Source organism: Gopherus flavomarginatus, chromosome 11, assembly GCF_025201925.1.
Source record: "Gopherus flavomarginatus isolate rGopFla2 chromosome 11, rGopFla2.mat.asm, whole genome shotgun sequence".
NCBI lineage: Eukaryota > Metazoa > Chordata > Testudines > Testudinidae > Gopherus > Gopherus flavomarginatus.
The window spans coordinates 16768907-16791391 of record NC_066627.1 but is presented as its reverse complement, the minus strand read 5'-3'; the positions used below and the strand labels follow the sequence as shown (position 1 = coordinate 16791391).

The following is a 22485-nucleotide window of genomic DNA, read 5'->3' as shown; positions in this document are numbered from 1 at the left end:
AAGCCCCGGACACTTGGTGTTTTCCATGTGGTAACTGAAATCGATACATTTGAAAATGTAGAAAAGCAGCCAGAAATCTTTGATACATTTCAGGTGCTACTCAACGGTTGTTTAACTGCGCGATTACAACTGCGATGAATCACAATTAATTTTGTTAATTTGTTTTGAGTTAATCACGTGATTTAACTGATTCATTGACAGCACTGAGACCCCTGAACAACCAGGGGCAAGAGCAGGGGTGGCGAATTTTTTGGCCCGAGGGCCACATCTGGATATGGAAATTGTATGGCGGGCCATGAATGCTCATGAAACTGGGGGTTGGGGTGCGGGAGGGGGTGAGGGTTCCGGCTGAGGATGCGGGCTCTGGGGTGGAGCCAGAAATGAGGTGTTCAGGGTGTGGGAAGGGGCTTCGAGCTGGGGCAGGGGGGTTTAGTGTTGGTGTGTGTGAGGGCTCTGGCTGGGGGTGTGGGCTCTGGGGTGGGGATGAGGGATTGGGGGTGCAGAAGGGGGCTCTGGGCCGAGACCGAGGGGTTCGGCGGGCGGGAGGGGGATCAAGGCTGAGGCAGGGGGTTGAGGTGCAGGAGGAGGTTGGGGTGCAGGCTCCGGGCGTCGCTTACCTCAAGCAGCTCTCAGAAGCAGCAGCATGTCCCCCCTCCATCTCTTACATGGATGTGCAGCCAAGCGGCTCTGCGTGCTACCCCGTCCGCAGGCGACACCTCTGCCGCTCCCATTGGCTGTGGTTCCCGGCCAGTGGGAGTTGTGGGGACAGCACTTGTGGTGGGTGCAGCCTACAGAGCTCCCTGGTTGCCCCTACGCATAGGAGCCAAAGTGGGGACGGACCACTGCTTCCGAGAGCCACATGGAGCCGGGCAAGTCCCCAACCCGGCTCCCCTGGCTGGAGCCACGGAGCGGGGCAAGACCTGGACCCTGCTCCCTGACAAGAGCTCGAGGGCCAGATTAAAATGTCTGAAGGGCTGGATGCGGCCCCCGGGCTGTAGTTTGCCCACCCCTGGGCAAGAGGCACTGGCAGAGCTAGGCTAGCAGAGGCTGCGGGTCAGGAGTGAGGGGCACTGTCTCTCTCCCCCCACACCTCCAGACAGTCCTTGCCCCTCTAACGTGGAGCTGCTGCGGGTGCTGCTGAGGCGCGGGAAGAAGCAGCCGGGGGCCCTGCCCGGGGTGCGGGCGCGGCCGCCCTGGACGCGCCGGGAGCTGCGCGCGGCCTTGTCCATCCCTTTCCTCTTCCGCGCGGTGAAGAGCAAAAAGCAGCGGCTGCAGAAGGCCAGGTGAGGGCTCCATGCTTGGCTCCTAGGCGTGGCCACGGAGGCAGGGTGGGGGCTGGGCAGGTGAGGTGTGAGGCTCGGGGGGGTGCCAGGTTGCAGAGAGGGTGCCAGGTTGCAGGGGGGTTGGGCAGGGGGTGGGATGGGGGAGCTGGGCAGGTGAGGTGCCAGGTTGCAGGGGGGCTGGGCAGAGGGCAGTGTGGGGGGTTGGGCAGGGGTGGGGTCAGGCTGCAGGGGGGCTGGGCAGGGAGCAGGAGGCAGGATGGGGGGGCTGGGCAGGAGGGGTGCCAGGCTGCAGGGGGGCTGGGCAGGGGGCAGGATGAGGGGGCTGGGCAAGGGGCGCCAGGCTGTCGGGGGGACTGGGCAGAGAGCAGTGTGGGGGGCTGGGAAGGTGGAGTGCCAGGTTGCAGGGTTGCTGGGCAGGGGGTGGGATGGGGGGGCTGGGCAGGTGGAGTGCCAGTCTGTGGGAGGCAGGTGGGGTGCCAGGTTGCAGGGGGGCTGGGCAGGGGGTGGGATGAGGGGGCTGGGCAGGTGGAGTGCCAGTCTGTGGGGGGCAGGTGGGGTGCCAGGTTGCAGGGGGGCTGGGCAGGGGGTGGGATGAGGGGGCTGGGCAGAGGGCAGTGTAGGGGGCTGGGCAGGTGGGGTGCCCGGCTGTGGGGGGGGGACTGGGCAGAGGGCAGTGTGGGGGGCTGGGCAGGGGGCCCCAGGCTGGGGGAGGGCTGGGCAGGGGGCAGGATGGGGGGGCTGGGCAGGAGGGGTGCCAGGCTGTGGGGAGGGTGCCAGGTTGCCACGGGGGCTGGGCAGGGGGTGGGATGGGGGGACTGGGCAGAGGGCAGTGTGGGGGCTGGGCAGGGGGTGCCAGGCTGTGGGGGGGAGCTGGGCAGCAGGCAGGATGGGGGGCTGGGCAGGGGGTGCCAGGCTGGGGGGAGGGTGCCAGGTTGCAGGGGGGCTGGGCAGCGGGCAGGATGGGGGGCTGGGCAGGGGGTGGGATGGGGGGGCTGGGCAGAGGGCAATGTGGGGGCTTGGCAGGGGGCACCAGGCTGGGGGGAGGGTGCCAGGTTGCAGGGGGGCTGGGCAGCGGGCATAATGGGGGGCTGGGCAGGGGACGCCTGGCTGGGGGAGGGCTGGACAGGGGGTGGGATGGGGGGGCTGGGCAGAGGGCAGTATGGGGGCTGGGCAGGGGGCGCCAGGCTGGGGGGAGGGTGCCAGGTTGCGGGGGGGCTGGGCAGCGGGGAGGATGGGGGGCTGGGCAGGGGACGCCAGGCTCGGGGAGGGCTGGGCAGGGGGTGGGATGGGGGGGCTGGGCAGAGGGCAGTGTGGGGGCTTGGCAGGGGGCACCAGGCTGTGGGGGGGGGCTGGGCAGAGGGCAGTGTGGGGGCTGGGCAGGGGGTGCCAGGCTTTGGGGGGGGCTGGGCAGCGGGCAGTGTGAGGGGCTGGGCAGGGGGTGCCAGGTTTGGGGGGGCACTGGGCAGCGGGCAGGATGGGGGCTGAGCCGGCCAGGGGCTCAGCAGCAGCTTGTGCTCGCCAGGGAGCTGTGTCCTGACCCCATCCTCCTGCTCCGTTATCGTGGGGCCCTGGACGCCGCCATCCGCATCTCCGCCCGGCACAACCTGCCCCCCCTGCCTGGACGCACCCTCATCCTCTGCTGCACCTCCAACGCCATGGCGACGCCCTACCACCGGGCCCGGGAGCTGCGCGGCCCCCGTCCGGAGCCCATGACAGTGAGTCGTGGGGGGGGGGTATGCTGTGCTCACCCCCTGGCAGTGCCCTGTGTGGATGGGGGTCAGGGTGGGGCTCTGTGCTCACCCCAGCAGTGCCCTGTAGGGGTGGGGGGCAGGGCGGGATGCTGCGCTCACCCCCTGGCAGTGCCCTCTGGGGGCAGGGCAGGGTGCTGCGCTCACCTCCAAGCAGTGCTCTGTGGGTGGGGCCGTGCCCGGCTCACAGTCCCCCATCTCTCCTAGGCGCTGGAGGTGGCCCTGCTGTTGGGCCTGATGGGTCGGGCGGTGGCGGAGCGGGCGCGCCTGGTGCTGTATGGCCGTGGCCACTGGGAGGAGGCGCAGGCGCTGGCCGGGTCGCTGCTGGAGAATGTCCAGAGCCTGCACCAGCAGGTCCAGGTGAGAGCCCCCTGGTCCCTACTCACTCCCTCTCCCCCTGTGCCCATGGGGAGTCCCCAGCCAGGCCCGGCCTGGCTCCGTGTCTCACCCCGTCTCTTCCCCAGGCCACAACGGAGCCGAGCAGCAGCTCCAGCACCGTCAGCGACGTCCTCTGGGACCTGGTGGCTCGTGGGGAGCCAGTGAGTCTGGGCTGCGCATCTGGAGTCAGGGGCAGTGGCAGGGCTGGGGGGAGGCAGGGCTGGGCTAGCAAGACCTGTGGATGGGGAGTGAGGGGCAATGGCAGGCCTGGGGGTGGGCGGCTGGGCTGGCAAGGGGCTGCGTATCGGGAGTGAGGGGCACTGGCAGGCCTAGGGGTTGGGGGCTGGACTGGCAAGGGAGTGAGGGGCACTGGCAGGGTTGAGGGTGGGGGGCTGGGCTGGCAAGGGGCTGCGTGTCGGGAGTGAGGGGCACTGGCAGGGTTGGGGCTGGGCTGGCAGGGGGCTGTGGATCAGGAGTGAGGGGCACCGGCAGGCCTGGGGGTGGGGGCTGGGCTGGCAAGGGGCTGTGGGTCAGGAGTGAGGGGCACTGGCAGGCCTGGGGGTGAGGGCTGGGCTGGCAAGGGGCTGTGGGTCAGGAGTGAGGGGCACTGGCAGGCCTAGGGGTGGGGGGCTGGGCTGGCAAGGGGCTGTGGGTCAGGAGTGAGGGGCACTGGCAGGGCGGGGGGTGGACTGGCAAGGGGCTGCATGTCGAGAGTGAGGGGCACCGGCAGGCCTGGGGGTGGGGCTGGGCTGGCAAGGGACTGTGGGTCAGGAATGAGGGGCACTGGCAGGCCTGGGTTTGGGGGCTGGGCTGGCAAGGGGCTGTGGGTCAAGAGTGAGGGGCACTGGCAGGCCTGGGGGTGGGGGCTGGGCTGGCAGGGACTGCGGGTCGGGAGTGAGGGGCACTAGCTGAGGGTGGGGGCCCACAACTGGGCACAGACTGACTGTATCTCTCCCCCCTTCCCCCAGGTCGACACCCTGCTCGTGCTGAGCCCCAGCTCTGAGGCCCCCCTGGCCGGCCCTGCCCTGCGGCTGGTGCGGGATCGTGTTGCCCCCCACTGCCTCTTTGTGAACCTCTGCCTGGAGACCTGGGGGTATGAACTCTCCCCCTGCCCCTCCCCAACACCCCACTGTACCCCTTTGGGGGCAAGGACCCCCCCCAATTCCTAGCCTGCGGGGTGGGGGCTTCTGGGGCCTTTCCCAGGCTGTTCCCTGGTGGTTTTCAGAGAGGGAGGGGGGATCCCTGGGACTCAGGGGCTGCGGCCGGGGGGCTCCTTGTGGCTCTGGGGGAGGGGAGTGGGGATTCTCTAGGGGTAGGGAAGGGGGATCCCCTGGGGGCGGGGATTCCCTGTGGTTTGGCAGGGGGGCTCCCTGTGTCTCTGGGAGGGTCAGGGGAGCTCTCTGCGGCACCCCACTGCTGAGGTGGCCCTACCCATGTCGTTGCAGGTGCCAGGGGGGCCCCGTGGATGAGGTGGAGTTGGCTGGGTTCAGTGAGCAGGTGCTCAGGTGAGTCTCAGCCTTACGGGGAGGGGGGCGGGCAGGGGGTGTCACGTGGGCCAGGTCTGTAACTCTCCCCTGTGACGGGTTAGATCACAGAAACCTCTTGGGAGCTGCCACCTGCTGTGTCAAGACAACTTCTACCCCTGCTTTCCCTGCCAGCTCGGAACCCCAGCACCCTGTCTTGCTGAGCCAGACATGCCCGTCTGCTCCAACACAGATCCACGGTCTGAATTACTTGCCCCAAAGCTGCAGGTTTACCTGAAAGCAGCTTACAGAAGTGTTCCTGCCTTTAACACCCAGATGCCCAACTCCCAATGGGGTCAAACCCAAATAAATCCGTTTTACCCTGTATAAAGCTTATGCCGAGTAAACTCATTAATTGTTCGCCCTCTATAACACTGACAGAGAGAGATTCACACCTGTTTCCCCCCCCCCCGCCCAGGTATTAATACAGACTCTGAGTTAATAACTATAAAGTGATTTTATTAAATGCAGAAAGTAGGATTTAAGTGGTTCCAAGTAGTAACAGACAGAACAAAGTAAGTCACCAAGCAAACTAAAATAAAATGCACAAATCGATGTCTAATCAAACTGAATACAGATAATCTCACCCTCAGAGATGCTTCAGTAAGTTTTTCCTCAGACTGGACTCCTTCCAGGCCTGGGCACAATTCTTTCCCCTAGTACAGCTCTTGTTCCAGCTCAGGTGGTAGCCAGGGGATTCTTCATGATGGCTCCTCTCTCCCTTTGTTCTGTTCCACCCCTTTATATATCTTTTGCACAAGGCCGGAATCCTTTGTCTCTCTCTGGGTTCCCACCCCCTCCTTCGCAATGGAAAGACACCAGGTTAAAAATGGATTCCAGTTCAGGTGCCATGATCACATGTCACTGCAAGACTTCATTGCCCTCTTGCCAGCACACAGGTATACAGGGAGACCTACAGGTAAAACACACCCATCTGCAGACAGTTGTCCTGCTAATGAGACTCATCAAGATTCCAAACCACCATGAATGGCCCACACTTTGCATCATGACAATAGGCCCTCAGAGTTATATTTCATATTGCTAGTCCCTGATACAAGAGTGGTACATTTATACACATAGGAGAACCACACTCAGTAGATTATAAGCTTAGTAATGATACCTTACAAGAGACCTTTTGCATGAAGCATATTCCAGTTACATTATATTCACGTATTAGCATATTTTTATAAAATTATATAGACTGCAATGTCCCCCCTCCCCTAGGTTCCTGGCCGTGCGCGGCACTTCCCGCCTGCTGGAGCACGTGGGCAGGATGGACGAGATCCACGGGCTGCCCCCCGCGCTGGGGGCACCCCGCAGGCACCCAGAGCTTTCCTCCTCCCCTCCCACCCTGATCCCCGCCCCTGGGAGCAGGTGAGAGGTTTGCAAGGCCCACTGCCAGTCGAGGGTGGGGAGAGAGTAGGCAGGGAGCTGATTCTCTGGGGCATGGGAGGGGGTCATGGTGGGGTCTAGGGCTGAGCTGGAGGGGGAGGGTCCGGATTGGGTAGTCTGGTGCTGGTCCAGAGGAGACAACCAGGCTTATAGGACAGTGTGGCCCATTGGGGGGGCAAGGGCCAGTGGGGTAGTGACAGAGAGGCCCATCGTGGGGAAAAAGGTCCGGTGGCGGGGGGACAGAGGGGCCCATGGGGGGGACAGGGGATGTGGGGGCAGGGCCAGTCCGGGGGGGCAGGGAGTAGGGACTTGTTAGGGGGCAGAGGAACCCATTGAGGACGCAGGGACCGGTGGGAGGCCAATGAGGGGGGATAGAGGGGCCCATCGGGGAGGCAGGGATTGGTGGAAGGCAGCAGAGGGGCCCGTCAGGGGTGGCAGAGGGGCCCATTGGGGGGACAGGGGCTGGTGAGAGGTGACAGGGGGCCGATTAGGGGGAAGAGGCCGGTGGGGAGGTGACAGAGGGGCCGATCGGGGGGGCAAGGGCCAGTGGTGAGGTGACAGAGGGGCCCATTGAGGGGGCAGAGGCCAGTGGGAGGTGACAGAGGGGCCCATCAAGGTGGCAGGGTCTGGTGGCAGGTGACAGAGGGATCCATCGGGGCGGGCAGAAGCCGGTGGGGGGGACAGAGGGGCCCATTGGGGGGCAGAGGCCAGTGGTGAGGTGACAGAGGGATCCATCAGGGCGGGCAGAGGCCGGTGGGGTGGGACACAGGGGTCCATCGGGGGAGCAGGGGTCAGTTGTGGGTGACAAGGGTCCATTGGGTGGGCAGAGGCCGGTGAGGGGGCCGGGCCGAGCCGGTTAGGGCTCCCCTGGCCAGGGTCTGATGGGTCCCTCTCCAGGTGGCGTAGCATCCGCTTGTTCATCTCGTCACCGGTGCGGGACATGCAGGGCGAGCGGGACGTGCTGCTCCGGGCCGTGCTGCCCGCCCTGCGTGCCCGCGCCGCCCCCCATCACCTGGTGCTGCAGGAGATCGACCTGCGCTGGGGCATCACTGAGCAGGAGGCGCGGCAGGAGCGGTGGGTGCCCACCCTGCGGGCGGAGGGTTCAGGGGGCGGGGGGAACCGTGCTGCAGGGAGTGGGGCAGGGGGTGCTGTGCTGAGGGGGGAGTCTGGGGGGACCCATGCTGAGTCGGGGAGTTGGGTGGTGCCATGAGGGGGTGGGGGGCTCGGCGAGGGCCCCCACTTGGTGCTGACCCCTGGTCTTTTTCCCCATGCAGGCAGCTGGAACTGTGCCTCTCGGAGGTGGCCCGGAGCCAGCTCTTCGTGGGCATTTTGGGGGAGCGTTACGGCTACGTACCCCGAGAATACTCCCTGCCGGACGCCCCCCAGTACGAGTGGGTGAGCGCTGCCAGCACCCTGTCAGTTGTATCGGAAGGTGGGGGGACAAGCAGACAGTGCCCCTCGCATCCAGCTAGTGGCTGATACTGCCCTGCAGCCCCCTTGCCTGCGGGAACCTGGCCGCTGAGCCTTTCTTCGCACTTGGGGGAAGTGGGATTTTGCCTTATTTACTCTAGACGGTTGGGTATCGTGCTGCGGCCTCCCTCACCCAGTCTGCCAAGTCGCTCTAGTGGTAGGACGGGGGACCCTGCACAGCTGCTTCCGGTACCTACTGGCATTGGCGTTCTGCCACCCCACCCACGTCCCCGGGTTGAGTCACACCTCTCAGGGCTGGGCAATCTGGGAAGTGGCCTGCAGTAATGGGCATGGCCAGATGATGTGCTGCTCTCATTACGCCAGGGAGGGTTCCAGTAGTTGGGGAAATTGGTGCAGCAATGACATCGCTCCCACTAGGACAGTATAAAGCCGCTGGAGGGGTTATTCTGTCAGCCCATGCCAGGCTTCATAGCACGTCGGAGCCTGCCAGAGTGTCCTGTACCCTGGGTAGAGACAGAGCTTGGGTATCTCAGAATAGTGCTGGTGGTGAGGGTGGGATCCCTTCCGGTGATGGGGTGAAGCACAGAAGAGGGTGCAGGCCTGTGAACATGCTGCTTAGTTTCACGCTCCAGAAGTGTTGCATCCAGGGACGGGAGCCTCAGAGGTGGCCAAGGTCAATGGGAACCCCTCAGTTCTGCTGAGGTTGGTGGGTGCGGTGGGATCCAGGCTCACCTCAGCACAAAGCTCTTTGTGGCTGGCACTGGCCTTGGCCTGCTGGCCATGCCCACACAGTGCGGCTCACAGACGCACAGACCCATGGCGGAGACCAAAACCTCCCCAGCCTTCCGGTTGGAGGAAGCCGGGAATCCCACTTCACAATGGCCCAGGTGTGTTTCTTCCCCATGATGCCTGTTAGTCTAACCTTGCCTGAGAGCTGTTCTGCCTGTGGGCTGGCATGGCTGGCCTTCACTTCGTGGCGCAATTGGTGGGAGCGGTGGGATCCCTCCAGGTAACAGGCTCGATCCCACCACGTGGGGGCTGATGATGGAGTCCGGTGTGCCATTGCTGCAGGTGAAGTCGTACCCTCGGGGCCGCTCCATCACCGAGCTGGAGGTCATGCAGTTCCTCAGCAGCCGGCGCAGCTCTGGTTCTGCTGGCCAGGCGTTCTTCTACCTCCGCGAGCCAGATTTCCTTGGGTAACTCTGCACCCTTTCCCCTCTAGGGGATGCTGGTTCCCCTCCAACCCCATGGCAAGGATTGGCTGGCTTGTGGGGAAGGGGCAGGGAACGAGACATGGGGCCTTTCCCCTCTACGGAACACCGATCCAGCCCCATGATGGCGAGCTGCCTGGCTCAGGGGGATGGGGAACAGGGCCTTTTCCCTCTATGGGGTGCTGATCCAGCCCCATGATGGAGGGCTGGGGAACGGGACATGGGGCCTTTCCTCTGTAGGGGGTGCCGATCCAGCCCAGTGGCTGGGAGCTGGCTAGCTCAGGGGGTGGGAATGGGACATGGGGCCCCTGACCTATCTGTGGTGGGGCAGGTCCGTGCCGGAAGCCTGGAGGGCAGATTTTGTGGCAGAGTCAGAAGACGCTCAGCACCGGATGGCAGCTCTGAAGGGGCATTTGAGCCAGCACTTGGGGGTGGCGTCTGTCCGCAGGTAATGGGCCAGGAGATTGGTGGGTGTGGTGGGATCTCTGGGCCCCACGGTGTCTCCCTCATGGCTTTGCTCTCTTCCCCAGATACTCCTGCCAGTGGGGCGGCGTGGCCCAGGGCCGGCCGTATGTCAAGGCGCTGGAGGAGTTTGGGGCCCGGGTGCTGCAGGATCTGTGGGGTGCCCTCCAGCGCCAGTTCCTCCAGGTAACGTGACGCTGTCCCTGGCGGGGAGGGAGTGAGGCCTAGTGGTTACAGCGGAGGGTGCTGGGAGCACAGACTCCTGGGTTCCATGCTGACGCCTGTCTCTGCCCCCCACCCCCAGGCTGAGTCGGAGCCCCCTGGGAGCGAGGAGGAGGAGGGGCAGGAGCTGCAAGATGCCTTCCAGGACTTCCAGCAGCGCCAGTTCTGTGCCCGGGGCAAGCTGCTGGGCGCCGTGGCTGGCCGGGTGCGGGAGGGCCGGCCCCCCCGCCGCGGGCCAGGGGGCGGGCTCTACGTGGTGACGGGCGCGCCTGGCGATGGCAAGACTGTCTTCATGGTGAGGCTGGGGGAGGGGTCTGCGTGAGGCCTGAGGGGAGGGGCTTTGGGGCACCCAATGGGCAATGGGGGGAGGCGTCTGGGGGCAGAAAGGGGTGGGGCTTGGTGATGGATTGTAGGCAGGGCCTGCAGGGGGCAGGGTCTGGGTCTACTGCATAAAGCCTGGTGGGAGGGGCCTGAAGGAGGGGGTGGGACTTGGGGACCAAGAGGGGGTGGGGTCAGGTCTGTTGTATTGGGCCAGGTGGGAGGGGCCTAGAGGAGGAGGGGTCTGGCTGTGCTGGGTTATGGTGAGAGGGGCCTGGAGAGGCCCCGCCCCCAGCCGACTCAGTGTCCCTTCCCTAGGCGGCGCTGGCGCGGGAGCTGAGCGCCCATTCCCCGGCCCAGGACACCTCCCCCACCCACTGCCTGGTCGTCTCCCACTTCACCGGGGCCCGGCCGGACCAGGCCAGCGCCAGGGTGGTGCTGAGACAGTTGTGTGCCCGCCTGAGCCGTCTGCTGGGCCAGACGACCTCGCCCCCCACCAGTTACAGGTCAGGACGCTAGGGTTCCCTCCTGGCCCTGGTTGGGAGTGGGGTCTAGGGGTTAGAGCAAGGGTGTGTGGGGGCTGGAAGCCAGGACTCCTGGGTTCCCTCCTGGCCCTGGGTGGGAGTGGGGTCTAGTGGTTTGTCAAGGTTCCTCCTCCACTCTGAACTTTAGGGTACAGATGTGGGGACCTGCATAAACACCTCTAAGCTTAACTACCAGCTTAGATCTGGTTTCGCTGCCACCAGCCAGATTCCTCAGTCTGGAACACCCCCTTTCCTCCCAAAACCTTCCCCTCCCTGGGTAGCCTTGAGAGACTTTTTCACTAAGTTCCTGGTGAAACATTGATCCACCCCCTTGGATCTTAACACAAGGAGAATTTAACCATCCCCCCTCCTTTGCCCCCACCAGTTCCTGGGGAGTCCAGATCCAATCCCATTGGATCTTAAAATAAGGAAAAATCAATCAGGTTCTTAAAAAGAAGGCTTTTAATTAAAGAAAGAAAGGTAAAAATCATCTCTGTAAAATCAGGATGGAAAACACTTTACAGGGTAATCAGATTCATAGAGGCCAGAGGAACCCCCTCCAGCCTTAGGTTCAAACTTACAGCAAACAGAGGTAAAATCCTCTCAGCAAAAAGGAACATTTACAAGTTGAGAAAACAAAGATAAAGCTAACACGCCTTGCCTGGCTGTTACTTACAAGTTTGAAATATGAGAGACTGGTTCAGAAAGATTTGGAGAGCCTGGATTGATGTCTTGTCCCTCTTAGTCACAAGAGCGAACAACTCCAAAACAAAGAGCACAAAACAAAAGCCTTCCCCCCACCAAGATTTGAAAGTATCTTGTCCCCTTATTGGTCCTTTGGGTCAGGCGTCAGCCAGGCTACCTGAGCTTCTTAACCCTTTGCAGGTAAAAGGATTTTGATGTCCCTGGCCAGGAGGGATTTGATAGTATTGTACACAGGAGGGCTGTTCCCTTCCCTTTATAGTTATGACATGGTTAGAGCAAGGGAGTCTGTGTGGGGGGGTGGGCTGGAAGCCAGGACTCCTGGCACTGGGTGGAAGTGGGGTCTAGTGGTTAGGGCAAGGGGGTGTGTGTGGCAGGGGTCTGGAAGCCAGGACTCCTGGCCCTGGGTGGGAGTGGGGTCTAGTGGTTAGGGCAAGGGGGTGTGTGTGGCAGGGGTCTGGAAGCCAGGACTCCTGGCCCTGGGTGGGAGTGGGGTCTAGTGGTTACTGCAGGGGGTCTGGGACTTAGGACCTCTGGATTCTCCCCCAGGCTCTGAAGGGAAGTAGGGTCTAGGGGTTAAAGCTGGGGGGGCTGGGCACCCCTGGATGCCTGGGTCCTATCCCTGCCTGCCCATTGCAGGGAGCTGGTGTGCTGTCTGGAGTCCCTCCTGCCCGCGGTGGCTGGGTTGCTCCGGGGAGCCCAGCGCCTTGCTGTGCTGCTCGACGGGGCTGACCAGATCCACGGGGACAGTGGGCAGCCCGTCTCTGACTGGCTCCCAGCGCGGCTGCCCCCGGTAAGTCCAGCCCCCCCCGCCCCCCACCTGTGGGGACCCTCTCCTTCCCCCCGCCAACCCCGCCACCTGCTCAGCTCCTCTCTTCTCCCCCCAGCGTGTGAGCCTGGTTGTGAGCATTGGTGAGGGCTCCAGACTCCTAGATTCCCTACAGCGACGGGCGGACACAGTCGTCATCCCCCTGGGGTCTCTGGACCCCTGCGACCGGGCTGGGCTGGTCCGCCGGGACCTCGCCATGTATGGCAAGAAGCTGGAGGAGACAGCCTTCAACAACCAGGTGGAGAGGTGCACGGATCCTTGGGTCCTCTGGCAGGGGCGTGGGGTCTAGTGGTTAGAGCGAGGGGGTGGGGACTGGGAGCCAGGACTCCTGGGTTCTATCCCAGCACTGGGAGGAGAGTGAGGTCTAGTGGTTGGAGCAGGGATGGGTTGGGGGTCGGACTCCTGGGTTCTCTCTTGCTCTGGCTGGGTGGGGCAGGGGCACTGGCTTTTGCCCAGGGGCTCCCTGCCTGCTGTGACCCCGTCTGTCTCTCTCCAGATGCGGCTGGTGCTACTGAAGCGCGGTGCTCGGCAGCCCCTCTACCTGGCACTGCTCACCCAGGATCTGCGAGCCTTCACCATCTATGAAAAGGTGCCTTAGCCCCACAGGGGGACCCAGGCATCTGGGGACCCCAGGGGAGGGGCCAGGATGGAAGGGGACCCAGGCATCTCAGCTGGCGGCACAGATCTGTTTCTGTGCGGGACCCCAAGGGAGAGGCCAGGATGGAAGGGGACCCAGGCATCTGGGCCACCAGCATGGGTTTCTGCCCTCTAGGGACCCCAGGAGTGGGGCCAGGATGAAAGGGGACCCAGGTATCTGGGCCGGCAATGCAGGACTCTCCCTGCTAGGGACCCCAGGAGAGGGATGGGGACAGGAGGGGATCCAGGCATCCAGGCTGGCGGCGTGGGGCTTTCCGAACCCCTCAGAGTCCTGTGTCCCTCCCTCCAGGTCTCGGAGAGGATCCAGATGCTGCCCCCGGTGCTGCCCGCCCTGCTCCAGCACATACTGGGCTGCCTGGAGCAGGAGCACGGGGCTGAGCCAGTGGCCATAGCCGTCGCCGCCCTCTGGGCCAGCAAAGACGGTAAGAGACAGCTCGAGGTGCTGGGGGTTGTTAATTGGCATTGCTACCAGCCACCGTGCCCCAGAGCTGGCTGCATCTCAGCACCAGGCGAATCGTCCCTGAGCCTCTGTCCTCCGCAGGCCTGCTGGAGTGCGATCTCCTCGCCATGCTCACCATGTGGAGGGAGCTGGGCGGGGCACCCATCACCTGGGAGGGAGGCATGGCTGCTGGGGGCCGTGCGGCGGCCATCCCAAAGGCCCCCATCTATTCCCTGATGAGGAGCCTGAGGTGGTGAGTGGGGGCCAGGGCGCCTGGGTTCTCTCCTGGCCGGGGGAGGGGAGTGGGGTTTAGTGGTAAGAGAGGGAGGGCTGGGAGCCCGGACTCCTGGGTTCTTTCCTGTTCTGGGAGGGGAGTGGGGGTTGGGATCCCGGATGCCTGGGTCCTCTCGGGCTCTGGCAGGCCCCCAGGACCTGGCTCCGAGCTCTGTCGCCATCTGTCGCTGGCCAGAAGCCAGTGTTCTCTGTCCCCCGTCTGTCCCCTCCCCAGGCTGGTGGGGGTGTGTGGGGCCCCCTCGGAGGCCCCCGGCTCGCGGCTCCACCTCTGCGGTGCCCCCCTGCGGACGGCGGTGGAACGGCGCTACCTGAAGGAACCGGGCCTGGAACGAGCAGCTCACGCTCTGATAGCAGGTCAGGAGGTTGCCCCGTGGGGTAGTGTCGGCTGGGCCTGTGACCCCCCGGGCAGGGGCTGCTGAGCATTGTGAGTGACAGTCTCCCCCTCACCTCCAGCTCATCTCTGGAAACTCTGTGACCCGGACGTGTCCCGGAGCTTCCAGGGCAGCGAGGCTGGGCCCCTGGCGGCTCTGCCCTACCACCTGGTGGGTACGGGGCACTGGGGCTGGTGGTGGATGGCTAAGCGGGGGTGCGCTTGGTAGGAGGGCAGGATTGGGCGGGTGGGGTGAGGTGGGGAACTCGGGAGGGGGGGGCAGAGGCTGGGCAGGAGCGGGGCTGGGCATAGGGTGGGGCTCAGCGGGGGCGGGCTGGGTGGGCAGCACCCCTGGGTGACCCCGCTGTCCCAGCAGGTCTGCGCTGGACGCCCCGACCTCCTGGGCTCCCTCCTGACGGACCTACGCTTTGTGGCTGCCCACGTTCGCCTGGGGCTGCTGCCCGTGCTGGGCCAGGCCTATGCCCTGCACGGTGAGTGGGGTGGCCTGGGGTGGGGGGCACCTCCGGGGGCTGCCAGTCAGGAGTCAGCCCTGTGCAGATGGGGTGCTGTCCGCAGGGGCATGGGGAGGTGCCTTGGTGTAATGGGGCGGGGAGGGCTGCCGTGGGAGGAATAGGAGGTGGAGGGAGCTACCAGAGGCTGAAATGGCGGGGCTGGGGGGTGCTGGGGGCTGTTGTGCCCCTGACACAGGCGTCTCTCCCTACAGCGGGCAGCGCCAAACCCCGGGGCGAGGTGGGCGCGTTCCGGGCGATGGTGCAGGCAGGCGCGGCGCTGCTCTCTGAGAACCCGTTGCTCCTGGCCCAGCTGGCAGCCAATGCGCCCGACGGCTCCTCGCTGGGCACCCAGGCCCAGGCCCTGGCCCCCCCGGGGGGGCGTCTGCTGCTCTGGCGCAACAAGGTCCAGGATACCCCCCACCCTGACAGGTAATGGGGCCACCGTAGAAGGGAGGCCCTGCCCCTCCTCCCGGGCGCCCACCTGCCCCTCACCATGACCCCTTCCCCCAGGCGCCCACCTGCCCCTCACCACAGGTCCTGGCGCCTGCCCTCTAGGGCTGTCACTCAGCCAGGCCCCAGCCCTGTTCCCGGCTGAGTTGGTCCACAGCCTGGGGCGCCTGTTCTGGGTTGGGGGACCCTCCTGTAACCTGGTGGGAGAATGGGGTGTGCGGGTCCCATGGACTGGGGGGGGCTGCAGGGCTGGAGATCCTGGCTGGGAGGGGCTGCATATCTCTGTCCTGAAGGAGGGGAGGGGCTGGGTCCCTGTGGGACTGGGGGCTCCATTGGGGGAGGGGAGGAGTTCCTGGGGGGCACGGTGTCCTGGGTGGGGTGCTGCCTGTCTCCGAGCTCTGAGGGTGGGCAGCACTGGGTGCCTGTCTGCTCCTGGGCGTCGTTCCCCCCTGACCTCCTCCCCCCACCCGCAGCATCGCCCTGGCCCTGCCCACGTCCCCCACCTGTGTGGCCGTCTCCCCCTGCGGGCGCCAGGCTGCCGTAGGCAGCACCGACGGGACTCTGCTCCTGCTGGACATGCAGAGTGGCCAGGTACCGGGGGGAGGGCAGGGCAGATTCAGGGGATCTCTTGCCATGGGACGACACTGGGGCTGGTTGGTTTCGGGTCAGGGGCAGAGGGAGGCGGGGGGCAGGATGGGGAGGCAGGGGAGCCAGCGGGCTGGGGGCAAGCTAGGGGCAGGAGGAGCTGGGGGGCAGGGGAAGCCGGAGGCCGGCAGGGGGCTCTGCAGTCTCAGCCCCCACCCCACCTTGCCCACAGGAGCTGAAGACCCTGCTGAGTGGCGGTGCTGGGATCTCGGCCTGCGTCTTCCTGGCTGACGGGACCCTCTGCCTGGGCACCTCCGCTGGGGGACTGGAGACCTGGGGCCTGCGTGAGGGCAGCAGGTACTGCTGGGGGGCTGCCGCTCTAAAGGGTAGTGGCGGGGCTGGTTTTGGGGCAACGGTGGGGACACCATAGGAATCTCTCTCTCTTCCAGGCTCCTGGCTACTGATGCTCACCAGGGCCGGGTCACAGGCTGCTGCATCAGCCCTGATCGCAGACAGCTGGCCAGCGTCTCCCTGGACGGGCACTTCAAGGTACCGGCTGCGGTCACTGCCCGACCCCCCCCCCCGGCTTTAATCACTAGCCCGCACTCCCCTCCCCTCCCCCAGCCAGGAGAGAATCCAGATGTCGGGGCGCCTGGCCCCTGTTCTGACCCACTGTTCCCTTCTCTCCCAGCTGTGGGACTCTGCCCAGGGGCACCAGACCTGGGAGCTGGATCTCTCCTGCCCCTTGAACTGTGCTGCCTTCCACCCTGACGGGCAGCTAGTGGCCACCGGGGGCTGGGATGGCGCCGTGACCATCCTGGGCCTGCAGAACCGGAGCGTGAGCTCGGTATGGGGCAGGACTGGGCTAGGAGGGGCTGCGGGTCGGGAGTGAGGGGCACCGGCAGGGCTGGGCCAGCAGGGACTGTGGGTCAGGAGTGAGGGGCACCAGCAAGGCTGGGCTGGCAGAGGCTCCAGGTCAGGAGTGAGGGGCACCGGCAGGGCTGGGCTAGGAGGGGCTGCGGGTTGGGAGTGAGGGGCACCGGCAGGGCTGGGCCGGCAGGGGCTGTGGGTTGGGAGTGAGGGGCACCGGCAGGGCTGGGCTATGAGGGGCTGTGGGTCGGGAGTGAGGGGCACCGGCAGGGCTGGGCCGACAGGGGCTGCGGGTCAGGAGTGAGGGGCTCCGGCGGGGCTGGGCTGGCAGGGGCTGCGGCTCAGGAGTGAGGGGCACCAGCAGGGCTGGGCTATGAGGGGCTGCGGGTCGGGAGTAAGGGGCACCGGCAGGGCTGGGCCGGCAGGGGCTGTGGGTCAGGAGTGAGGGGCTCCGGCGGGGCTGGGCTGGCAGGGGTTGCGGGTCGGGAGTGAGGGGCACCAGCAGGGCTGGGCTATGAGGGGCTGCGGGTCGGGAGTGAGGGGCACCGGCAGGGCTGGGCCGGCAGGGGCTGTGGGTCGGGAATGAGGGGCACCGGCGGGGCTGGGCTGGCAGGGGCTGCGGGTCAGGAGTGAAGGGCACCGGTGGGGCGGGCTGGGCTGTGACTCTGACTCCCCTTGCAGGTTCTCTCAGGCCATGATGCCTCCGTCCGCGCCGTGTCCTTCTCCCCTGCGGGCACTGTGCTGGCGTCCGGCTGCCTGGCCGGAACGGTGCATCTTTGGTCCTGGCGGGAGGCTGTGAGCCTGGCCACATTCCCAGCACACCGGGGCTTCGTCTCTGAGGTCAAGTTTCTCTCCGGGGGCCACGTCCTCCTCACGGCGGGCGAGGACTTGAAGGTGCTGGGGGTCAGGAGTGAGGGGCACTGGGAGGGTTGGAGGGCAGGGTTGGGCTAGAGGGGGCTGCGAGTCGGGAGTGAGGAGCACCAGCAGAGTCGGCGGGGGGGGGGAGGCAGTGCTGGGCTAGAAGGGGCTGTGAGTCAGGAGTGAGGGGCACAGGCAGGGAGGGGGGCAGGGCTGGGCCTGCAGGGGCTGTGGGTCGGGAGTGAGGGGCACCGGTGGGGGGGTGGCTAGCAGGGGCTGCCGGCAGGAATGAGGGGCACCGACGGAGGTGCTGGGGGGCAGGGCTGGGGCAGCAGGAGCTGCAGGTCGGGAGTGAGGGGCACCGGCAGGGATGGGGACGCACAGCACTAACCCCTGATCTGTGGCCCAGGTTCAGCTCTGGCCAGGGCACCTAGGCTGTGCCCAGGGCGCTCTGGGCTCAGGGCCGCTTTCTCCAGCCCTCTGTGTGGCCCCCAATCCCGCTGGCACCCTGCTCGCTGTGGGGCACCATTCAGATGATGTTTGGGTCTACGGCACTCCCTGGGGTAAGTGCCCAGACACCTGGGTTCTGTCCCAGCTTGGGGGGGAAATGAGGTCTAGTGGGCGGGGGGTTGGCGGTGCTGGAAGCCAGGACTCCTCCGTTCTGGGGAGCCAGGTCTTGGGTTCTGTAGTTGGGTGAGGGCTGGGAGCCAGAACTCCTGGGGTGGGGGTGGGTGCTGGAGCCAGGACTCCTGGGTTCCTTGTGGCATTGGCCTCCCTCATTCTCCCCTCTCCCCGCAGGCTTGCCTGGGCGGCGCTGCCTGGCAGGGGGGGTGGCGGTGCCCAGTCTGGCTTGGCTCGGGGATGCTGTGCTGGCCGGAGGCAGCGGGGACGGGACCCTGCGCGGCTGGGCGCTGGCGAGCAGCTCGGCCTGCCCCCTGTGGGAGCTGAGGGGGCACAAAGGGGCTGTGCTGGGCCTAGCCGCCTCGCCCCAGCTGCTGGCATCTGCCTCAGGTAAGGCTGGGGGCAGGAGGGCCGCTTGCAGGATGTGGGGAGGGGCTGGGGGCAGGGTGTTTCCAGATCCGTGAGGGGAGATTTGGGGGTCATTGGTGGGGCTGGGGGTGCCAAAGGACTGTGGGGTGGGGGCAGGATGGGGTGGGCGGGGGCATGGCCTTGGGCCCATAGTTTGAGCCTTCCTCCCGTCCCCAGAGGATTTCACCATCTGCCTGTGGCTGGCCAAGACGCTGAGACGGGCCCTCCCGGACCCTTCCCCAGCCCCCCTGGCCATCCTGCGGGGCCACACGGCTGCTGTCACCTGCTGCGCCTTCAGCGCCAACGGCCGGCACCTTGCCACGGGAGGCAGGGACAAGGTGAGGGGCGGCCGTGCTGTGAGATGGGCACTAGGGGGCGGTGTGGGGGCAGGCGTGGGGCAGCCGTGCTGTGAGATGGGCACTAGGGGGCAGGGGGCGGTGGCAGTGTGGTGTGTTGGGCACTAGGGGTTGGTGTGGGGCAGGCGTGGGGCAGCAGTGCGGTGTGTTGGGCACTAGGCGGCGGCATGGGGCAGGCGTGGGGCTGCTGTGCTGTGAGATGGGCACTAGGGGGCAGGGTGGGGCAGCAGTGCGGTGTGTTGGGCACTAGGCGGCGGCGTGGAGCAGGCGTGGGGCTGCTGTGCTGTGAGATGGGCACTAGGGGGCAGGGTGGGGTGGCAGTGTGGTGTGTTGGGCACTAGGGGGTGGTGTGGGGCAGGCGTGGGGCAGCAGTGCGGTGTGATGGGCACTAGGCAGCGGCGTGGGGCAGGCATGGGGCTGCTGTGCTGTGAGATGGGCACTGGGAGGTGGGGGGAGCAGACGTGCTGTATCTGTGCTTGCCTAACCAGCCTGTGTCCCCGCAGACCCTGCTGTGCTGGGACGTGGGGGGCCCCGCACCGGGAGCCCCCCCACTCTGGCGCTCACTCCCCTTCTGCCACCGCGACTGGCTCACTGGCTGCGTCTGGGTCGGGCCTCTGCTGGTGAGTGGGGGGTAGTTGGGAGGAAGGCGGGGGGGGGCAGCTCCCTGTGCTCCTCCCTGACTTGTCCTCTCTCTGCCCCACAGCTGTCCTGCTCCAGCGATGGCACCGTGCGGCTCTGGGACCCGGCAACCGGCCAGAAGCTCCGTGAGTTCCTGCCCCACTGCGGCCCTGTCAGTGCCGTCCTGGCCACGGTATGGACCTGGGGGATGGGAGGGGGCACCCTGGGCACAGGCACCGTCCCTCACCACCTCTCTCGGTGCAGGCTGGGCACGTGCTGGCACTGGGCCGCGACGGGACGCTGGCAGCGTGGGACATGCTGGGCATGGAGCTGACCCGCTTCCCGGCGCACCCTGGGCTGGTGAACCAGGGCGCCGGCTTCGTGGGAGCAGGTGAGCAGGCGCTGCGCCCCCAGTGTGGGTCTGACTCCCAGTGCCCTCGGCTCTCACCCTGTGCCCATCTCTCCGTGTCGCTCTTTTCCTGCAGACGGCGATTTCGTGGTGGCCACCGCCGGCTGCGACGGGCGGGTGCAGCTCTGGAGCCCCCTCGAGGTGAGATGGGACCTGGGTGCTGTTCCCCCCACATGGGGACCCTGCCCCAGGGCACTAGCTGCTCCTCCTCCCCCACTAACTTCTTTCTCCCGCCTGCAGTTCGGCCGCCCGCGGGCATTGGTGGGGCACAGTGCCCCAGTGTGTGGCGCTGCCGTGAACCCAGCTGCCAACCGCGTCCTGACGGTGTCGGGAGATGGTGCTGTGCGTGGGTGGGCAGCACCCTGGCAAACGGGTAAGAGACTCCTTCACCAGATACCTTCCCTCCCAAAGCCAGGAGAGAACCCAGGAGTCCTGGCTCCCAGTGCCCCCCTGCTCTCACCCATCAGATCCCATGCCCCTCCCAAAGCCAGGAGAGAACCCAGGAGTCCTGGCTCCCAGTGCCCCCCTGCTCTCACCCATCAGATCCCACGCCCCTCCCAGAGCCAGGGAGAGAACCCAGGAATCCTGTCTCTCTCCTGGCAGGATGTGCCGAGGGGCCCGGCTGGCACCGTGGGGCCGTCTCTGCCCTGGCCTGGTCTCCCGACGGGACGCTGGCAGTGTCAGGCGGGGAGTGTGGGGAGCTGATTGTGTGGGGGGACGCCAAGGCCCTGGCTGCAGTGCAGGTAGGTTGAATGGGGGGGGGGGGGTTGGGAAGAGGGGGCTGCCCCCCGAAGCTGGGGGGTGTGGTGGGAGACTGGGTGGGGGGGAAGGCAGATGGAGTGGGTGGGATGGGGGGCAGGAGGGAGGTTGTCAGGGTCGCTGGGGGAAGGTGCAGGGGGCCTCAGTCCAACCCCCGCTCACTCCCCTCCTACACAGGCCGGCTTGCGCAGTGTGTGCGCTCTTGGCTTCACCTCCTCCTGCAGCCTCCTGGTGGCACCGGCGGCTGGGAGCATCTGGCTGTGGGGCCTGCATAGCGACCCCAATACCGGGGCCCTCAGGTAAGGTTGGGGGGGGCTTGGGGGAGCAGGGCTGAGCTGGACGCCTGGGTCCCTTCCTGGCCCCATCTCTCCCTGGGGAGCCGGGGTGGGGAGGGGAGTGCCATGCCCTACTGACCCAGGACGCCGGGGTCCCGTTTCCCGTACCAGTCTGGCCTGGGCCCCACACTGACTGCGTCTCTCTCTCAGCCTGGAGCGTGAGCGCCCCCTGGGGGAGGTGGCAGCTCCTGTTACCTGCATGGGGCCAGCCGGGGCCCCCGGCTCTCTGGTCCTGGGGCTGGCGAACGGGGAGGTGCTGCTGTTCCGAGCCCACTGGACAGTGCTGAAGCCCCTCTGGTGAGTGGGGAGTCGGGGAGGTCTGCAGCTCCTTTGGTGAGTAGGGGGTTCAGAGGGGACCCTGCAGCTCCCCTGGTGAATGGGGGATTTGGGGGGGCAGCCCATGTTCTTGGTTCTGACCCTTATCTCTGCCCCTGTAGCGTAGTCAGCCCGGACACCTGGGCTCCAGAACCCCCCGAGTACCTGTTTGACGTGGCTGTGACCCCAGATGGGCGGCTTCTTCTGTGGAAGGGGGTGAGAGAACCCACCCTGTACGAACTGGTGAGTGACTGGGCAGAGAACCCAGGAATCCGGGCACCCAGCCCTGTCCCTGCCCCCCCAAATGTGCCAGGCCCCACTCCCTCCCAGGGCTGGCAGAGAACCCAGGTGTCCTGGTGCCCAGCCCCGCCCCACTCCGCTCCACCCTCCTCCCTCCCACCAGCACACTAGGCCCCACAGCAGAGAACCCAGGAATCCGGGCACCCACACCAGTGTTGTTTGCTCTGTAGAGGGTGGGGGAGTCGGAGGAACTGGAGAAATCCCGGGAGGCCAAGATCCACCTCTGGGATCGGGATGAGGATGCCGATTCCAGCTGGTTCAGCAGGGCCTGGCTCAGCCCCGGTGAGTCGGGAAGTGAGGGGCACCGCAGGGCTGGGCTAGCAGGGGCTGCGGGTCGGGAGTGGGGGGGGGCAGGGCTAGCAGGGGCTGCAGGTCGGGAGTGACGGGCACCGCAGGGCTGGGTGAGCAGGGGCTGCAGGTTAGGAGTGAGGGGCACCGCAGGGCTAGCAGGGGCTTTGGGTTGGGCGTGAGGGGCAGGTGGGAGTTTCAGCTCTGTCTCTTTGCAGACTCATCCCTGCTCCTCGCCGGCTCGGCCGGGCTGCTCTGGACTCGGGCCCTGTGGAGCAAGGAGGATGACGCAGCCGAGTCCTGGAGCAGCGCGGGGTGGCGGCAGCAGCGGGTGAGTGGTCCCCGGCTGCGCTGCGTGCACCTGCACGCCCGTCTGTCCGCCCTTCCGAGGGGCTTGGCCCCTGCTGAGCCTGGTGCAGGGGGGCCGAGGGTTCGTTCTCTTCCCCGAAAGCGGCAAGTCTGGGGTGAACCCTTGGGGCAGCCGATCCCGCAAACCCTTTGGGCTGGGGCAGGGGCCTCCTGTTCCTACATGTTAACCCCTTCACGGCCTGTGCCCCTCAGATCCACAGCGCCAAGGTCACGGCGCTGCACAGCTGCGGGGACGTGCTGGTGACGGCAGCGCTGGATGGAGACATCAAGATCTGGGAGCACATCACGGGGAGACTGGTGGGTGCCATGAAACGATGCTCCTCACTCCCCACTCGTAGCCCCCTGCCAGCCCAGCCTTGCTCCCCCCACCCCGAGCTCTGCTAGTGCCCCACCCTGCAGCCCCCTGCTGGTGCAGCCCTGCCCAGCACAGCTAGTGCCCCTCACTCCCAACCTGCAGCCCCAGACTCTGACCCCTGGTTCTCTCTCTGCAGCTGGGGCAGTTCCGTTGTGCTGCCCCCGTCTCCTGCCTGCAACCCTGGCCCGGTCCGGCCTCCCAGCTGCTCTTGGCTGTGGGCGACATCCTGGGCAACGTCTATTTCCTGGAGTGGGCCTGTCTGCAGGGGGCCGAGGCTGAACCACAATAAAGCCA

The 22485-nt window shown here is 66.0% G+C and overlaps 1 protein-coding gene across 4 annotated transcripts in view; it reads left to right on the top strand.

Annotated features, from left to right (window-relative positions):
- The window catches only part of TEP1 (telomerase associated protein 1), a 28977-nt gene extending 6497 nt beyond the window's left edge, over nucleotides 1–22480 (top strand). For 3 of the 4 annotated variants that reach the window (XM_050917837.1, XM_050917838.1, XM_050917839.1), the window contains 44 exons: nucleotides 1097–1283; nucleotides 2806–2998; nucleotides 3239–3391; nucleotides 3496–3570; nucleotides 4378–4502; nucleotides 4855–4914; nucleotides 6157–6306; nucleotides 7222–7398; nucleotides 7599–7719; nucleotides 8827–8951; nucleotides 9298–9414; nucleotides 9497–9614; nucleotides 9733–9945; nucleotides 10287–10474; nucleotides 11834–11987; nucleotides 12082–12261; nucleotides 12520–12612; nucleotides 12970–13102; nucleotides 13222–13372; nucleotides 13628–13767; nucleotides 13867–13955; nucleotides 14160–14274; nucleotides 14508–14724; nucleotides 15219–15336; nucleotides 15563–15687; nucleotides 15780–15879; nucleotides 16022–16177; nucleotides 16882–17094; nucleotides 17468–17621; nucleotides 17857–18069; nucleotides 18265–18425; nucleotides 18947–19063; nucleotides 19147–19254; nucleotides 19326–19452; nucleotides 19547–19611; nucleotides 19711–19843; nucleotides 20074–20213; nucleotides 20407–20528; nucleotides 20715–20861; nucleotides 21002–21122; nucleotides 21350–21461; nucleotides 21686–21798; nucleotides 22029–22133; nucleotides 22328–22480. In XM_050917837.1, the coding sequence (XP_050773794.1) occupies nucleotides 1097–1283; nucleotides 2806–2998; nucleotides 3239–3391; nucleotides 3496–3570; nucleotides 4378–4502; nucleotides 4855–4914; nucleotides 6157–6306; nucleotides 7222–7398; nucleotides 7599–7719; nucleotides 8827–8951; nucleotides 9298–9414; nucleotides 9497–9614; nucleotides 9733–9945; nucleotides 10287–10474; nucleotides 11834–11987; nucleotides 12082–12261; nucleotides 12520–12612; nucleotides 12970–13102; nucleotides 13222–13372; nucleotides 13628–13767; nucleotides 13867–13955; nucleotides 14160–14274; nucleotides 14508–14724; nucleotides 15219–15336; nucleotides 15563–15687; nucleotides 15780–15879; nucleotides 16022–16177; nucleotides 16882–17094; nucleotides 17468–17621; nucleotides 17857–18069; nucleotides 18265–18425; nucleotides 18947–19063; nucleotides 19147–19254; nucleotides 19326–19452; nucleotides 19547–19611; nucleotides 19711–19843; nucleotides 20074–20213; nucleotides 20407–20528; nucleotides 20715–20861; nucleotides 21002–21122; nucleotides 21350–21461; nucleotides 21686–21798; nucleotides 22029–22133; nucleotides 22328–22480 (6077 nt within the window). The remainder of the gene's footprint in view (nucleotides 1–1096; nucleotides 1284–2805; nucleotides 2999–3238; nucleotides 3392–3495; nucleotides 3571–4377; nucleotides 4503–4854; nucleotides 4915–6156; nucleotides 6307–7221; nucleotides 7399–7598; nucleotides 7720–8826; nucleotides 8952–9297; nucleotides 9415–9496; nucleotides 9615–9732; nucleotides 9946–10286; nucleotides 10475–11833; nucleotides 11988–12081; nucleotides 12262–12519; nucleotides 12613–12969; nucleotides 13103–13221; nucleotides 13373–13627; nucleotides 13768–13866; nucleotides 13956–14159; nucleotides 14275–14507; nucleotides 14725–15218; nucleotides 15337–15562; nucleotides 15688–15779; nucleotides 15880–16021; nucleotides 16178–16881; nucleotides 17095–17467; nucleotides 17622–17856; nucleotides 18070–18264; nucleotides 18426–18946; nucleotides 19064–19146; nucleotides 19255–19325; nucleotides 19453–19546; nucleotides 19612–19710; nucleotides 19844–20073; nucleotides 20214–20406; nucleotides 20529–20714; nucleotides 20862–21001; nucleotides 21123–21349; nucleotides 21462–21685; nucleotides 21799–22028; nucleotides 22134–22327) is intronic. The other variant, XR_007768503.1, reaches the window with a different exon arrangement.
- Nucleotides 22481–22485: the final 5 nt, after the last annotated feature.